General features: G+C 31.4%; 2 protein-coding genes across 2 annotated transcripts; both read left to right on the top strand.

Moving 5' to 3' along the window:
- Positions 1 to 5,993: 5,993 nt before the first annotated feature.
- LOC112737005 (rac-like GTP-binding protein RAC1) lies at positions 5,994 to 9,120 on the top strand. Its single transcript, XM_025786701.3, has 7 exons — positions 5,994 to 6,516; positions 7,069 to 7,156; positions 7,239 to 7,348; positions 7,433 to 7,496; positions 8,249 to 8,313; positions 8,445 to 8,510; positions 8,594 to 9,120. Exons 1-7 carry the CDS (start codon positions 6,418 to 6,420, stop codon positions 8,693 to 8,695), a joined length of 594 nt encoding a protein of 197 aa, XP_025642486.1. The 5' UTR covers positions 5,994 to 6,417; the 3' UTR covers positions 8,696 to 9,120.
- A 680-nt stretch (positions 9,121 to 9,800) lies between these two features.
- LOC112737006 (ubiquitin-conjugating enzyme E2 28) lies at positions 9,801 to 11,513 on the top strand. The gene is made up of 4 exons (XM_025786702.3): positions 9,801 to 10,131; positions 10,397 to 10,524; positions 10,976 to 11,080; positions 11,173 to 11,513. Exons 1-4 carry the CDS (start codon positions 10,062 to 10,064, stop codon positions 11,314 to 11,316), a joined length of 447 nt encoding a protein of 148 aa, XP_025642487.1. The 5' UTR covers positions 9,801 to 10,061; the 3' UTR covers positions 11,317 to 11,513.
- Positions 11,514 to 13,401: the final 1,888 nt, after the last annotated feature.

Below are 13,401 nucleotides of genomic sequence, written 5' to 3'. Positions count from 1 at the left end.
TGTAAACGATGCGACTATGAATTGAAGAATTATCGCGAATGGATAATTGATTAAAGATTGTGTTTGATTGCGCATGTGTAAACGATGTGACTTTGAATTGAAGAATTATCGCGAATAGATAATTGATTGAAGATCGTTGATATAGATCTTATGATAGTTGATATAGATTTGACAATAACTAATAATGATTGATATAGCTCGGATAATGATTGATATAAATCTGAAAACTGAGATAATAGATATAGATTTGAAAATAGAAAAAACAGATATAGGTCGGCGAATAGAGATAACAGATATAGGTCGGCAAATAAAGATGACAGATATAGATCGGCAAATAGAGATAACATGTAGATCGACAAACAGAGATAACAGATATAAATCTGCAAATAGAGATAGATTGGCAAATAGATATAACAAATGTAGATAGAAAAATCAGATATAGATCGGCAAATAGAGATATCAGATATAATTTAGCAAATAGAGATAACTGATAAAGATTGACAAATAGAGATAACTGATAAAGATTGGCAAAAATATAGATAATTGATATAAATCGGAAAGTAAAGATGATAGATATAGATCGGCAAATAGATATAACAGATGTAGACCGAAAAATCAGATATAGATCGGCAAATAGAGATATTAGATATAAATTGGCAAATAGAGATATCAAATATAAATTGGCAACTAGAGATAACTGATAAAGATCGGCAAATAGAGATAACATGTAAATCAGAAAGTAGAGATGACAGATATAGATCAGAAAATCAGATAACATATATAGATCGGCAAATAGGGATAACAGATATAAATTGGAATATAAAGATTATTAATATAAATAAGAAAATAGATATGACTGTTATAGATCGGCGAATAGAGATTTTTTATATAAATCGGCAGTTAGAGATGATTGATATAAATCGGACAATAGATATAGATCGGCAAATAGAGATGACTGATATAAATTGAAAAATAGAGATGACAGATATTGATCGGAAAAATAGATATAGATCGGCAAATAATTATACCAGAGATGATTTGAAAAATAGAGATGACAGATTTTTTATCGGAAAAACAGATATAGATTGGCAAATAAATATAACAGATATAAATTGAAAAATCGAGATGACAGATATAGATGAGAAAAACAGATATAGATCGACAAATAGATATAACATATAAATTGGAAAATCGAGATGACAGATATAGATCGGAAAAACAGATATAGATCGGCAAATAGATATACTAGAGATGAATTGAAAAATACAGAGATGACAGATAATGATCGGTAAAACAGATATAGATCGGCAAATAGATATACCATAAATGAAGAGATGACAGATAATGATCGGAAAAACAGATATAGATCGACAAATAGATATGCCATAGATGAATTGAAAAATAAAGATGATAGATAATGATCGGAAAAAGCAGATATAGATCGGCAAATAGATATCCCATAGATGAATTGAAAAATAAAGATGACAGATATTGATCGGAAAAGCAGATATAGATCGGTAAATAGATATACCAGATGAATTGAAAAATAGAAATGACAGATATTGATCGAAAAAGCAGATATAGATCGGCAAATAAATATACCAGATGAATTGAAAAATAGAGATGACAGATATTGATCGAAAAAATAGATATAGATCGGCAAATAATTATACCATAGATGATTTGAAAAATAGAGATGACAGATTTTTTATCAAAAAAACAGATATAGATCGGCAAATAGATATGCCATAGATGAATTGAAAAATAAAGATGACAGATAATGATAGGAAAAACAGATATAGATCGGCAAATAGATATGCCATAGATGAATTGAAAAATAAAGATGACAGATATTGATCGAAAAAGCAGATATAGATCGGCAAATAGATATACCAGATGAATTAAAAAATAGAGATGACAGATATTGATCGAAAAAGTAGATATAGATCGGCAAATAAATATACCAGATGAATTGAAAAATAGAGATGACAGATATTGATCGGAAAAATAGATATAGATCGGCAAATAATTATACCAGAGATGATTTGAAAAATAGAGATGACAGATTTTTTATCGAAAAAACAGATATAGATCGGCAAATAGATATGCCATAGATGAATTGAAAAATAAAGATGACAGATAATGATAGGAAAAACAGATATAGATCGGCAAATAGATATGCCATAGATGAATTGAAAAATAAAGATGACAGATATTGATCGGAAAAGCAGATATAGATCGGCAAATAGATATACCAGATGAATTGAAAAATAGAGATGACAGATATTGATCGAAAAAGCAGATATAGATCGGCAAATAAATATACCAGATGAATTGAAAAATAGAGATGACAGATATTGATCGAAAAAATAGATATAGATCGGCAAATAATTATACCATAGATGATTTGAAAAATAGAGATGACAGATTTTTTATCGGAAAAACAGATATAGATCGGCAAATAGATATGCCATAGATGAATTGAAAAATAAAGATGACAGATAATGATAGGAAAAACAGATATAGATCGGCAAATAGATATGCCATAGATGAATTGAAAAATAAAGATGACAGATATTGATCGGAAAAGCAGATATAGATCGGCAAATAAATATATCAGAGATGAATTGAAAAATACAGAGATGACAGATAATGATCGGTAAAATAGATATAGATCGGCAAATAGATATACCATAGATGAATTGAAAAATAAAGATGACAGATAATAATCGGAAAAACAGATATAGATCGGCAAATAGATATGCCATAGATGAATTGAAAAATAAAGATGACAGATATTGATCGGAAAAGTAGATATAGATCGGCAAATAGATATACCAGAGATGATTTGAAAAATAGAGATGACAGATTTTTTATCGGAAAAACAGATGAATTGAAAAATAGAGATGACAGATATTGATCGAAAAAGCAGATATAGATCGGCAAATAAATATACCAGATGAATTGAAAAATAGAGATGACAGATAATGATTGGAAAAACAGATATAGATCGGCCTTTTTCGGGCCTTAATGATTTACTATATGACCTTTGTTTACAAAGGTGCAGGTAAGTTTGAAACCATTGGAAGGAAATGGGGCCTATAGAAAGAAGGGTGTTTATTTCGAGGCCCCACGGTGGGCGCCAATTGTTCTTGTATGGATACCTGGAGGGAGAGCTCGGTCTCTGGGAATCGACGCCGAGTTGTTATTTTCGGTGCCGACCTTTGAGCTTTGTGGTAATCCGAGCTTTACTCCAAGAGGATGTCCAATCGCATAGAGCTTTGAGTAAGAAACAGGGGGGAGTGTACCTGCAAAGGCACTCCGAAGCTTAAGTCAGTATTCTGTATTATTCGAACTTACTGAAGAAAATACTTTACCTTGCTTTATATGATGGACCTTTCGTCTGTTACGCTTTTGGCATTAAGGTTGGTCTTAAAAATTGTGGATAACGTATCCGAGTTGTGTGCCGTTTGATCGTCGGTTATGATAGAAGCATTTATCTAGCCGAGTTATAGCTCATAAATGGACGAGCTATAACGGATGACGCCGAGTTATAGCTTGTAAATAACGATCATATCAAGTCTGATTGTAATGTATAACGCCGAGTTATAACGTAAAGTGCCGAGTTATAGTGCATAATGCCGAGTTATTGTATATAATACCGAATTATGACATCGGATTTGTAACGGCCATATCATGTAGTGTGATGGAGTAAGTAGCTAACAAAAAGGAGCAATGTATGTGCTGTAAAAGAAGTTGCTGGTTTGATATGATAATAATGTAAGACTATAGTACCTTGTCATGGATTTAATTTCACATAAATAATTGTTGCTCTAAAAGCCAAGGTTGCCGTCCATACCCAACCAAGGAGCATTACAATACAAATGAATACATACATGGCTTCCTAATGAAGTAAAAGTGTGGTCCATTCTATCTCTTTGCTGTTCTTTGTCACATAATTGTAATTGTTTGCTTTCTTTCACATCATCCTCATCACTCTAGTCACCATCTTCCACGTGCTTCTTAACTTCTTATTGGAAGATATCTATGTATTACTACTATTGCATTCTCCATTCTTATCATCTTTATTATATTATTGCAAGATCTACATTTCAGGCACAAAAATCTCCACCTTACCATGCCAATTTCAATTTATGCCTTGTGTATATATTAAGCATCACATTAATTAGACCTATATCGAAGTGATAAAAATTAATTATAATATAATATGCAAAAATGAATGTAATATATATTATTTATTTGTTCATTTGGTTGATTTTTGCATAGCTAACAAAAAGCTTGAATTCAAATTTTGTTAAAGTTTAATGGCATACAAATAATAATCTTCCATATATAGTTATTAAAATTTGTTGTTTATTTGCATTGGCATTTATTCTTATTATTAGTTCTCAATTCTCATTTGTAAAAGCAATTGCTTAATTATAATAAGCTCTTCCATGTAGTAGACGGCAAGATGGGTTGACTTGACTTTGCATTTTATTATGCTACAAAGTTACACAAGTAAAGAGTTAGTTAAAAGGCTATAAAATATGCTCACTTGATAAATTAAATTATAATTCTGCTAAGTAGTTAACAGGAATCTAGCCAAATAATAAGTCAATAAATATTTTTAAATTATATTTTACATTAATTAATTATTATTAATTAATTGTTATTTAAATTTTATTTTTAAAAAATATAAAATTAATGATTATTAATTATAATTATTTACATTTAGTTGATTAAAAATTGTTTATCTATATTTTTTTATTAAATTATTATATGAAATGTGAGACTAATGCGTGTAACTCCTACTTTATTTTTAACAAAATCAGGGATAAATAAAAAGTAATCATTTTTCTTTGTTAGAAGTCTATAAATAACAAATAACCCTTATTATGAAGTACATTAAAGACCGAAGATATTGAAGATTATTGACTTTAGAATTTTTTTTAATTATTTAAAATTATCATGCATGTTACATTGTTTCATATTTAATTGTAAATTGATTAAAGAAGCCAATGTACACCTTTGGTGATGCTACTAGCCCTAGTCTTCAATAAGTACATCCATTGAATTGCATTGCATCAATGCATGAAGTTTAAGATTATTTTCACTAAGTTATTTATAATTCTTCTCATATATATCATCCAAAAAACTATTATTATTCTCCAAGACATTTTGTATTTATTGTTCATTTTGTCGATTTAGCTTTAGTCTTTAGACCTTCACGGACCTAATAAATTCCAACATCTTGTGATTAAATATTGGTGAACAGCTTTAGTGGGCAAGAAAATGAAAATGGAAAACAATTAATTAGACATAAAATAAAACTTTTTCTTTATTTACGGCAAACGATAAAAATTAGGTAAGCTTTTAACCCATTTTATATGGTTAAAACCACTATTTTAAAGTAATGATTCCATAAGACACGTTTGTGTTAGTTTCACATGCTAACCCTAATTATCTTATTCTTTTTTGTTTTTGACAAACCAATGACATTGTTTTAATTTAATATATCAACATAATATCTTTTATTTCTCAAAATTGTCACATATATATATATATATTTTCGTTGACATAAAATATTTGCTATTTTTTTACTATATATATCGTGAAAAAAAATTGAAATTAAACAGATAGACTAAACATTTAGATTTGAGAAGATGATTCACCTGATATTATAAAAATTAGTATTGTAATATTTAAAATATTTACATTCAAGATAATGAATGGGTTTAATTTGAATAAAATAAACTAAATATGATAATTAAATCTTGAATACTCAAATTCTTTTAGAAATGAAAAGAACATATATAAATTAAAAAAAAATTAGATTTTTTAAATGATGTATAAATATTATTTTTATAAGCATTAAAGTAATTTAGAAAATATGCTCTAATAATAACATAATCATCAGTGTATCGAATTTATATATTTTGTTTTTAATAAAACAAAATAAGACAATTAAAAAAGCTAAAAGCAAGAGAGAGTTGGTGGGTGCATTATTTATTTATTCATATTTATATATAAAAAAAAGGGTATAAAAAAAATTTGGTAGAAAGATGAGCTGAAATTATGGCATGAATGATGAATGTATGATATATAAAAATATAAAAAAAATATAAAAATAATAATCTATAGCTGGCAGAAGCTGTCTCTACTATAGGGAGGCCCAACACACCAAGTTCCCAAAAAAATTCAATTTTTTTCAGATTTTTTTCTCTCAACACAAAACAAAACACTACAATTTACAAACCCCCCTTTTTGCTCTCCCATTTTCCTTCTTGAGCATGCACAAAGCTCAGAACTTGAACATCAGCATTGCCTCATGAGCCATTAGGGTTCATCTCCCAAGAAAGAAGCACAGATTTTGAGGAAGATTTCGTTTGTGGGTTGCTTAGGTTACCTGCAGAAATGAGTGCATCAAGGTTCATAAAGTGTGTCACTGTTGGTGATGGTGCTGTTGGCAAGACTTGTATGCTTATCTCCTACACCAGCAACACTTTCCCTACTGTGAGTTCAATCCTCTTTCTTCCTCTTCTTTTCTCCATTCTAAGGGGATCAAGTGTTAAGTAGCTGTATTTTGAGGTGAATTTGATGATATTGGGGGATTTTGTGGATGCAGCTGAGCTGGTTGTTCTTTTCAAAATGTGAAATGGGTTTGTTTTGTAATTTTTAAATTTTATGTATGTTTTTGCTTTTTTTTTTTCTTTTGGTGTGTATTTTCTTTGTCAATTTGTTTGGACCTTTTATTTGGACATGATAATGCCAAGATTTCTTCAAAATAAGGAAAAAGTGTGATTCTTTTTCCATCAATTTTGTGTACACTTGCTAGAAAGACTTTTAATTTGGCCTGATTTGTTGGGTGAAAGGGGGGAAATTATTGAAATCTTTGATTTTGACTTTGATTCTTAGATGCTGTCTTTATGTTTGACATGATTCTGCTCTGCTGAGTTACAATGATCCCTCCAAGTAAATTGCTTTGCTGAGATTGGTGTATCAGGCTATTAGGACTTAGATTTTTCTTGCAATAATCTTGTGTTTCTTTGTATCCATTGGCAACAGGATTATGTTCCAACTGTCTTTGACAATTTCAGCGCAAATGTGGTTGTGGATGGGAGCACTGTGAATTTGGGTTTGTGGGACACTGCTGGTAAGTTATTTCACTGTTTATATCTCAATTCTTGTTTCGGGAGTATCTTGGTTTTGATTTTTTTTCAAATTCTTTGGAACAGGCCAAGAAGATTACAATAGATTAAGACCTTTAAGCTATCGAGGAGCTGATGTATTCCTGCTAGCATTCTCTCTCATAAGCAGGGCTAGCTATGAAAATGTTGCCAAGAAAGTAAGATTGGTATATACTTGTTATTATTATTGTTTTTTTTTTCTCTCTACTCTGGACTAATTTTTTCTTTTCCTCCTTTTCCAGTGGATTCCTGAGTTGAGGCATTATGCTCCTGGTGTTCCAATTATTCTTGTTGGAACAAAACTTGGTTAGATTCTTGTTCTTTCTTTTTTTATCTTCTTGATGTTTGATGCCCTTATTACCTACCTGATAACCTTCAGCATGATAGTAGTTCCGTGATCCTGTGAAGTTTCATCATATTATCATACTAATTGCTGTGTTTTACTCATACTGTGTTTCTTTCATTATTAGAAAGTTGGGGAATAGATTCTGGATTCCAATGTCATTGCTGTTATTTTTTTCCCTTTGATTGCTTGTTATTCAGTAGTGGTTTAGAGAAGGAAGTTCATCCTCGAAGGTTACCTAATTCATGACTTTAATCAAGAATTGATTCAGATATACCAAACCATTTCATGGAATGCTTTCTTAATTTTGCCCTTTACCTCCTTGTTTAACTAAAAGGATAATGTAATGATTGTTTTAAAAAGTAAATGGCTGTTGATAAATCTTGAAAAAAACTTGATTTATGAAGAGTATTAGGAAGTTTAAAGTGACAGAAGATTGCTACTACTAACATGAGTAATTTGCCTTGGTGGAGCTGGTGTTTGCATAAGTTCTTTTCTTATTGACTCATTAGAATTTCCATTTCTGATGATCAATAACAAAAGTAGAATTTCTATTCTGAAAATTGTCTCTGGTCTCGATTTTTCATATGGTTTCTTTTGGAATTTGTCTTCTCCCATATATAGTGCTAACTTAATTATATGTATTTAATGGTTTCCTTGTAAAGATGTCATTATTAACTTGCTTGGGCATTTCTTGAATATGCAACTTGTGTAGATCTTCGGGATGATAAGCAGTTTTTTCAAGATCATCCTGGTGCAGCGCCTATCACCACAGTGCAGGTACTTCCTAGCTTTCATTGCTATCGCTTTGTGTCTTATTTCATTGCCTTTTAGCCTTCAGTTGGTGTTCATAAGAGAGACCATCTGCTTACTTTATACATTAGTGATCTGATTTTCTCTCTTTGTTGAAGGGTGAGGAACTGAGAAAACTTATCGGTGCTCCAGTTTACATCGAATGTAGTTCAAAAACACAGCAGGTACATATATGTTCTCTGCATCTATAAAAGTTCCAAAGGTTAGATAATATCACGGCCCTAACGATATCTGCCTTTGAATACAGAATGTGAAGGCTGTTTTTGATGCGGCCATCAAAGTAGTTCTCCAGCCTCCAAAGCAGAAGAAAAAGAAGAGAAAGGGTCAAAAAACCTGTTCCATATTGTGATCTTCTCAGTTCTAAATTGGTAGTTGGCAGAGGATGACATGACTGTAGCCATTTCTTGGTAGTCTTTGCCATTCTATATCTTATATACTATTTCCAACCTAGAGGAAGAAATCGCCCGGCTCAACTGACCACATTTACGGTTCGCTAATAAGCATCAATCTATTTGTCTCTCTGGCTGTAGGATCTGTGTACACAGTCATAATCTCAATATGTTTGGCATGAACAAACTTCTAGTGCTCTTCTGGGCTGTTTTACCTGTTGTATTGACACTATTAAATGACCATTTCCTTCTGTGGACATGGTTTCTATTTGGATTGTAATGTAATGTAATGTAGGAAGTGCTTGCATATGTGCCTTGATATGAAACTAAGTATATGTAATTATGTTAGCTGCTTAACAGACTGAAATATAGTTGGTTTGATTAAGGGTTCATGCTTTCATCTGTTCCCTGAATTTTAATTTAGTGTGGGATAAATATCAAAGATGTCAAGCTTTGACAATCTAGAAGGTTATGATTATGGAATTATGAGGGAGAGTATAATCCCATATTAAAGTGGAAAATGCATGCTGCTAGTTAACAAAAAGAGAATCCTAAGCTGTCAGCAACTTTGTGCATGCATGGGAATATGCAATGTATTATTAAGATTCACAGAACAAATCTGGACTCATCTGTCACTTGTGACTTTATCAAATACTCAATGGTTGGCTATTATTATTAGGCATCCAATAGATTTGTATCTTGCATCACTGGTTTTAGGATTTGGTACATTTCACAAGGGAAATGGGTACCTCAAGGCCTAAAAGGAAGAAAGAGACATGTTTGAAAATGTCGACAGATGCTGGATACATTGTAACAAACAATAACATGCAATCGGCTACATAAATCACACGACGACAGGTGCCAAAAATTCATTAGTGTTTATAGTGTCATATGAATATGGTTATAAACTATTAAAATGACTTCTTAAATAAACAACTTAGCAGTAACTTAAAGTGCTTATGATTAATTAAAACTTTGAAAGATTAACAAGGTAAAGGTTTGAGCAGCCTAAAACACAAGTAAAATGGCAAACACCTTTCACACATTCCCCATTTCCTAAAGCTAGTTTGATTCTCAAAATCTTATCATACCCCCTTTTTCCTGAGGAATATATACTGTGCCCACTTCCATTGGTCAAAAACGACAAATGGTACTAATCTTGATTCCACTCAATCTCTCTTCAAACACCACATATATGCTTCCATTAAATATGGCTTCAACCCTCTTTTTCTTTCTCATAGAATTCTTTGTACTACTTTTCATTATTTGGCCTTCTCCAATCATTCCCCTCTTGATTTCTTCTTCCACAAATCTAATATCAAGTGAATGGCATCCAAGAGAATCCTGAAGGAGCTCAAGGACTTGCAGAGAGACCCTCCAACTTCATGCAGTGCAGGTAAAGAACTTAAACCATGCTCTTATTATCATTATTATTAGGTAAAGAGATTGATCCCTCTCAACTCTCAATCATAGTCATATTTGTCTTCCCAAATGGTGTTCTATCTAGAAATAGAACCTGAATTCTTATTGGACCTTAGTGTGTCTTTACCACTTCACCAACACCCTTATTGATTGAATTGGGCCTTTAATATCAGTTTTAACAATACTACAATGTTTTGTAATCTTGTTGCATTGCTAACTTGTTATGGTGGGTTTTTCAGGCCCTGTGGGTGAGGACATGTTCCATTGGCAAGCAACAATCATTGGCCCAAATGACAGTCCCTATGCTGGTGGTGTTTTCCTTGTCACTATCCATTTCCCTCCTGATTATCCCTTCAAACCTCCCAAGGTACAGCCCAAAAACTTCACCATATTCATCCATTAATGTTATATGCAATATTTTTGTGCATCTTCCATTTTTAGTTTTGAAAATGATTGATAAAATGTCAGAGAAGATAAAAAAAAAAAAAATTGTATTTTATACCATAAAAAGAAGGTATACAAAAGAAATATATAAAAAAGTAGTTCAAATATCATTTCTCTATTCATTTATATATATGCACTGTGTCTGTGTTTTGATTAGCTTATTTTAAATTCAAAGCAGCTTTAATCAGAAGGGTAACTTTCATTACAAAACATGTTTATAACTTTATGTTATCATAAAAGGGTTGGATCATTGGCAGTATGTATGGAGTCTTAACCTTAAAAGGATTAGTCCTTTCTGTAGGAAGTGGATGAACAATAAATAGTAAAAGGTTGAATGAATCTGATTAATACAAAAAATTGTGAACTTTTTGCAGGTTGCATTCAGGACCAAGGTATTCCATCCCAACATAAACAGTAATGGCAATATTTGCCTAGATATACTGAAAGAACAATGGAGTCCTGCTCTTACCATATCCAAGGTAATGCATGAATGGATATATTTTTCTTCTTCTGTTTCATGATATGATATGTTGTATAAATGCTGATTGTTAAAGCTAATGATTATATGCAGGTGCTGCTGTCAATATGTTCATTGCTAACAGATCCAAATCCTGATGACCCTCTTGTGCCTGAGATTGCTCATATGTGCAAGACTGATAGAATAAAGTATGAGTCCACTGCTAGAAGCTGGACTCAGAAATATGCCATGGGCTAAATAAACAATAATAACATCTTGTTGCAGGACTTGTCTCTTTTTGGTCTCTTCAACTCTTTGAAAAGTATTATAATTAATATGGCTTTGGAAAATTAAGCCATGTTGGATGCATGTGAGAATTGGTTCTCAAATCTCAAGGCTAAGGCTTTAACTTTGTAATTGGAGTATAGTTAAATAAATGATATTCTGATTTGAAACTTTTGTTATGTTCTTCTTGGTGAATGTTTGGAATAAATGAATAGTTGGTCAGCATCTAACTAATTACTACTTTTTTCTGTTTTAAAATAGATATTTTAGAAGGGAAATAGCATTTGTTAAGGGTATTATATTATGTTACAACTCAGCACATGCTTTACTATAAAGATTAAGGAGATTTTATTGGGGACTTTTAAATTCTTGTCTAATTAGTCTAAATATGACCAATTTTTGGTGATAAGAAAAAACTATAAATGAACTTAATTGTAGGTACTATAGTAATAACCAAAAAATAAAAATCTCTAAAAAAATATGTTTAACATGAGTTATCCACTTGTTGATCACACGAATATTTGACCCTACCATAGGGTTCTTGAACTTACTTTTTTAACACTTCTAAATTAATGCTTAATTATATTAATATCTATTATATATTTTACATCTCTTATGAACAAAGTCTCAATTTGTTTATAAATATTGAATATCTCCTATTTTATGAATTAATTTTTAGAATTGAATTAGATTCACTTCATTTCAATTTTAATATAATATTAAAATTTATCCAATTTACTATTATTAGCCATTTACCTGCAAATGTTTATATCCTAAACAATTATTTATAGACGTAAAGGAAATATTACAAATGAAGAGTGTTAGGGGCAGCAACTTTTATGTTTTGTAATCTAATTGTGTGAGATTACATTTAATAGTAGAAGATCACTCACTTTTTTTTTATGGCTAAGTGCTGATCATAAAATATAAAAATTGCTGACTCCTGGACTTTCTCATTAGCAATCTCATATTCCTTAAAAATAAAATTTTTAAATAAATAATTATTAATAAACTGCTTAAAAGGGTTTGAATTACACCAATTCACAAAACCCCTTTTTCTCTCCCGAGAACGACAGAGTATGAAACTTTTCTGAGGACTGTCGCCACCGCCTCAGTCAGGGCTGCAGTGACCTGGCTCTCTCCCCACTTTAATCTTCTTCTCTTTTCTTTTTCTTCTTCTTTATTATTTATCTTTTTTCTTGTTTTACAGTTATAATCTCACTTTCGCTCTTTGCCAATCGCATCTCTCACTAGATAATTTTAAATCTAAATGCAATATTGATTAAAAAAAAAAAAAAGATAATTGAAATACCTTCAAAAAACCTTTGAAGTTATTTTTCTTTCTTTTGTGATGTATTAGTCTTTTTTATGGGTATTTTAGATAGAGAAAGTATTGGGAACCAATATTAATTATGTACAGTGTGTACAATGAGTTAAAAAAAAAAGATAAAATTAAAATTAGTATTTAAATCCATTCACACTATATACGGTTATTTCTAATTTTACCGTAACTTCCAATACACGTTCAAAACTCACCGTCATCTTCTCCGGTTCTCACCTCGCGTCACTGAATTTCTCACCGGCCATACCGAGGCCGTCGCATCCTCCCACCGACACCATCCTCACCTCCGCCGGTCAGCTCGATGCGCCTCGCCCTCCGACGCTCAGCCTAACATTGCTGCCGCTGTTTCCGAACCGGCTTCGCTTTCTCCCATTCCTTCAAGCCTCTTCTCACCGATGATACCACCATGATCTTCTTCTTCTTCTTCTTCGGATCCAAGCATGATTAGTTTCTTTCATGATTTGAGCCCTATGCTTCACAACAGTGCCGCTTTTGTCATGACTAGTCCTTCAAAATTATGTTTCACCACAATAATAGTTTCTTCTGTTTATTCATCTTCTTCTTCTATTTTAATGGTCAATTTAGGATGGTCATTTTAGTAGGTATACGGATGGTTGTTTTATTTTTATGTAGATGATTATTTTGATTGGATTGAGTTTAATTATATATAATTAAAATATGTTAGATGTTCAATTCATTAGATATGCGGATGATTA

This window comes from Arachis hypogaea, chromosome 13, assembly GCF_003086295.3.
Source record: "Arachis hypogaea cultivar Tifrunner chromosome 13, arahy.Tifrunner.gnm2.J5K5, whole genome shotgun sequence".
In the NCBI taxonomy this organism is placed as follows: domain Eukaryota; kingdom Viridiplantae; phylum Streptophyta; class Magnoliopsida; order Fabales; family Fabaceae; genus Arachis; species Arachis hypogaea.
The sequence above is the reverse complement of the archived record's forward strand: the minus strand, read 5'-3'. Positions and strand labels throughout refer to the sequence as shown.